We start from the raw sequence: 4,287 nt of genomic DNA on the forward strand, positions 1-4,287 counted from the left end.
GCTGTGCAGAAACGTGTGAAGAAGCTCATGAAGCTCAATGAGAACCGAATGTTCAAGAAGGACGCGCGGGCTTTCAAGACATGGTTGGCCGATTATATGCGGCGCTTTGGCGAGTTCGAGCCGATAATGCAAGCTGGTTTTGCTCAGCCTGCGAAGGATTCCGCCAAAGTGTCGGTGGACAAGGCAAAGCCAGCCAAGGCTGACACAAGAAAGCCGAAGACAGTCGCTGCTGTCTCGAATGTGAACAAAGTCCCCAACAGCCATTTCACCCAAGGGAAAAAGGCGTGTTTCAAGTGTCTTAGTCAAGACCACAACGTTTTCAAGTGCCCCAAAGTGGCTGAAGGGGAGGCCAAGCTCTTGATGGAGCGAGCCAGAGCTATATGGGCTAGCGAAGCGAGGAATATCTCGGTGGTGGAACGGGTGGCAGCCCCTGTCCAGCCGACGCTGGAAGCCGCCATATCATGTGCGGCTCGTGTGGTGTGCACTGCTAGCCAGACTATCCCGTTGGACGCCTCGTTTGACAGTGGTGCGGACCAGAGTGTCATTCCCCCAGCAACCATCAAGATGTTGCAAGCGGCTGGACGTGACGTGGTCGTGACAGATCTGCCAGCCCCCGTGGTGGTACGAGGTTTTGTTGGACCTAGCCACACTGTCACTCAGGAAGTGAAAATCGACCTGAAGTTTGAGACGGACGCCGGTCCTCTGATGCTGACGAACGTGAAGTGTTGGCTCTCGGTCGGTTCACTGCCAGCTGGGGTGGACGATCTCCTGCTGAGCCGAGCTATCGTGTGCAAGCGAGACTATGACCCCCACTCCATGCTTCGTGAAGCTGCGGCTGTGTGCAGCGAGTACGACATGTCAGATGTGGAGTCGCCGAGTGGTGTCGTGAAGGCGGTGCTCCTAGCCACCCAGCAAGAGTTTATCGATGACCTAGCGGACGAGGAAGAGCCACTGATGCCAATGGAGTTGGCTGTCTGTTTCTCCGGCATGGCGCTGGTGGATCCTGCTGCAGAACACGCGAAAGTTCAGCTGATTCTCGATGCCAAAGTGGTCGAAGCTAGCGAAGCTGGCTGTGGAGCTGAGTTTGCCAGCGGTTTGGCCGAGCTGCTCACCAAGTATGTGGACGTTTTCCGCCTGACACTTGGCCGAGACCCTCCGGTGGACATGCCCCCGTTGAAGGTGCATCTGGTGCCCACTGCCAAGCCAGTGCGTTGCAAGGCGCGACGTTACTCGCTTCCTCAACGGGAGTTCATGCAGAAGCATGTGGAGGAGCTAGCCTCGGCAGGTTTTATCTATCGGAACCCGGCCAGCCGGTGGGCATGTGCCCCTCTCATCGTACGGAAGCCACACACCAAAGACGAATTCCGCATGATCGTGGACCTCCGACCGGCCAACAGCCAGACGGAACAGATAGCCTGGCCAATGCCCATGTTGGACGTCGTGGTGGATCATCTCCGTGGCGCCACGTGTTTTTTCCTCTTGGACTTTTTCAAAGGCTACTGGCAATTCTCGCTGGACCCTAGCTGCCAAGAGATTTTCTCGTTCCTTACGGACACGGGAGTGTTCACGTCGAACCGTGTGATGCAAGGCGGCAGCGACAGTGTTGCCTACTGTCAGTCCACTGTTCAGGCCATGTTTGCGGGCCAGCTGTACCGATGTTTGCTAGCCTGGCTAGATGACCTGTTTGGCTATGAAACGTCTCCCGCCGGGCTGCTCCGTGCTTTGGCTGAGGTGTTGGAAGTGTGTGCAGTGTAGGGTTTGAAGCTACACTCAAAGAAGTGCCAGTTCTTCGTGCGTGAACGAGTGGTGTGGTCGTATTATCAGCGGTTCTGGTGTCACGACCCAGCTCGAGTCAGCGCACTCCAGCTGCTGCCATCACCTCGGACGGGCGGCGATCTGCAACAGTATGTTTGTGCGCTCAACTGGATGCGTATGCCCATCCCTGGTTTCAACGTGCTGGTTCGAGATCTCTCTGCTGTGTTGGAGCGAGTGTTCGCCGCTGTTGGTGGGAAGCGGATCAAACAGCTAGCTGAATCGCATGTGGCTGCCGTGGAAGCGACCAAGAAAGCCCTGACTAACCTCGTCGAGCTTAGCCATCCCAAGCCCGACATGCGGCTGTGTATGTTCGCATATGCCTCGGAGGAACACTGGGGTGCTGTGATAACCCAAGTTGACCCCAGCCAGCTCAGTCGACCCTTGGAGAACCAGGACGACGAGCCCCTCATGTTTTTGAGTGGCACCTTTGCTGGGGCCGGTGGTCCATTGTGGAGAAGGAGGCCTATGCGATTGTGGAGACCTTGGTACTGCTGTTGATGGGCTACGACTATGAGATCCATGACATCCCTGGGGAGTCGAATGTGTGGGCTGATTTGCTATCCCGGTGGGGTTCACCGCTCAAGTCGATCTGTGCTATCACAAGCGAGCCATTGCTCGTGTCGCCGCTGCGGAGCAACTCGTTCAAGTGGCCAACGTTGGCTGCCATTGCTCTAGCTCAACGAGGCAGCCTTGCTAACAACCCTACGCCCCCAGATCCCGCTGTCGTGTGCGAGCTTAGCGATCAGGACCAGCATCGTGTGGTGTTGGATGATGGCGAGCCGTGGATGTTACGTCTGGTGGACGGAGTGTTGTGGATTCCCGATGATGCGACGGGTTTACAACTGCGTTTGTGTGTTTGTGCCCATGCAAGCTTGGCCGGTCATCGGCCAGCTGGGCAAACCTTAGCCAGCCTTGCCAAGTTTTGTCGGTGGTCCACCCTGAAGGCTGATGTCAAGTTTTTCGTCGGCCGTTGTCTGCACTGTGCCAGTGTTTTGGGCGGTGCACCTCGGCCGCTTGGAGAAGCTCTGCATTCTAGCCAGCCCAATGGTCTTCTGCACTGGAATTTTGTGTACATGGGTGACTTGAAGACGGGCGACAGGTACCTGCTGGTGATCAAGTGCGATGCCAGCAGGATGGTATGGTTGTTCCCAACCAAGGAATCAACTGCTGTTTTTGTCAAGCAATGCCTGTTGCAGTGGTTTGCTGTCTTTGGGATATGTTACGAGTGGGTGTCCGATCAAGGAACCCATTTCAAGAACCAAGTCATTGCGGAGCTGCAACATGTCTTGGGAGCTCACCACCACTTCATTACAGCTCGATGCCCCTGGGCTAATGGTACCGTCGAAGTGGTGATGCGCATGTTGCTCAAATTGTTTCGAGCTTGTCTCAGTGAGTGGCGTATGGCAACGACTCAGTGGAGCGAGATCCACTTGGTGGTCATGTTAATCCTCAACCAGCTGCCCTCACCATCCCTCGGCAACGTGGCGCCAGTCACTGCTATGTCAGGCCGCCCTGCGATGTCGCCGTTGGACACCATAGCCTTGCCTGGGCTAACCAAATCCGCAACACTAGAAGTAATCAACGAAAGCCAGCGTGACAACATCGACAAAGCCCGTGCTGCTCTAAATGCCATGCACAAGGTGGTGGCCGAGACCAATGCTAAGAAACGCGCGCAAGCAAGAAAGTCGCACGATGCCAAGCGTGGGGTCCAGATGGCCCAGTTTGTCGTTGGCGACTACGTGCTGTACCAAGACGTTTGGATGCACAAGCGTGCCAAACTGCGGACGACATGGTGTGGACCAGCTGTCGTCACAAACGTTGCTAGTAATTGGGTCTACGACGTCAGGAACCTGGTGACCGGCGAACAGCGGCCAGCTCATGCAATCCGTCTGAAGTTCTACGCCGATGAAGACCTCCAACTCTCGGAGGATTTCATAGACCATGTCGCACACAACTCTGAGGGCCATGAAGTTGAAGTTATCGTCAGCGCACGCTATGTCCCAGCGACCAAGTCGTACGAAGTACAGATTAAGTGGCGCGGCCTTCGGGATGTCGAGAACTCCTGGGAGCCAGCACAGAACATCCAAGAAGATGTACCCACAATGTTCAAGGCATTTTGCAAGAAGCGAGCGAAGCTCGCAATTGTGAAGAAGATGGCGAAAGCTCACGAAGTGGACTAAGCCATGGGGGAAGTGTTGTCCGATCAACGACGGGCGGAGCTTCAACGAACACGGTGTGGTCGGGTTGTTGCATTTTCCGCTGAAGAGATCATTTGATTGGCTGAGTCCCCGAGATGCCGGATACCGGCGAATCCAAACAATCCAATCGCTTCTCGACTGACGACAAGTCACGACGCGGACCCGGTCCGGCAGTCTCACCCCGCCGACGTCCACCTGAATCCCCTGTGCCCTATGTGGAGCCGTACCGACGTATCGGATCGGGCTGGGAGGTGGCACCACGACATGGCTTGGA

At 55.9% G+C, this 4,287-nt stretch overlaps 1 protein-coding gene across 1 annotated transcript; it reads left to right on the forward strand.

The window, feature by feature from the left end:
• Positions 1 to 27: 27 nt before the first annotated feature.
• On the forward strand, positions 28 to 3,995 carry H310_09756 (hypothetical protein; the record flags this gene model as incomplete). The annotated part of the gene is made up of 3 exons (XM_008875912.1): positions 28 to 1,751; positions 1,857 to 2,152; positions 2,209 to 3,995. The coding sequence occupies 3 exons, from the start codon at positions 28 to 30 to the stop codon at positions 3,993 to 3,995; spliced, it is 3,807 nt and encodes a 1,268-aa protein (XP_008874134.1).
• Between the last annotated feature and the right edge of the window lie 292 nt (positions 3,996 to 4,287).

Source organism: Aphanomyces invadans, assembly GCF_000520115.1.
Source record: "Aphanomyces invadans strain NJM9701 unplaced genomic scaffold supercont1.22, whole genome shotgun sequence".
Classification (NCBI taxonomy): Eukaryota; Oomycota; class Saprolegniomycetes; order Saprolegniales; family Verrucalvaceae; genus Aphanomyces; species Aphanomyces invadans.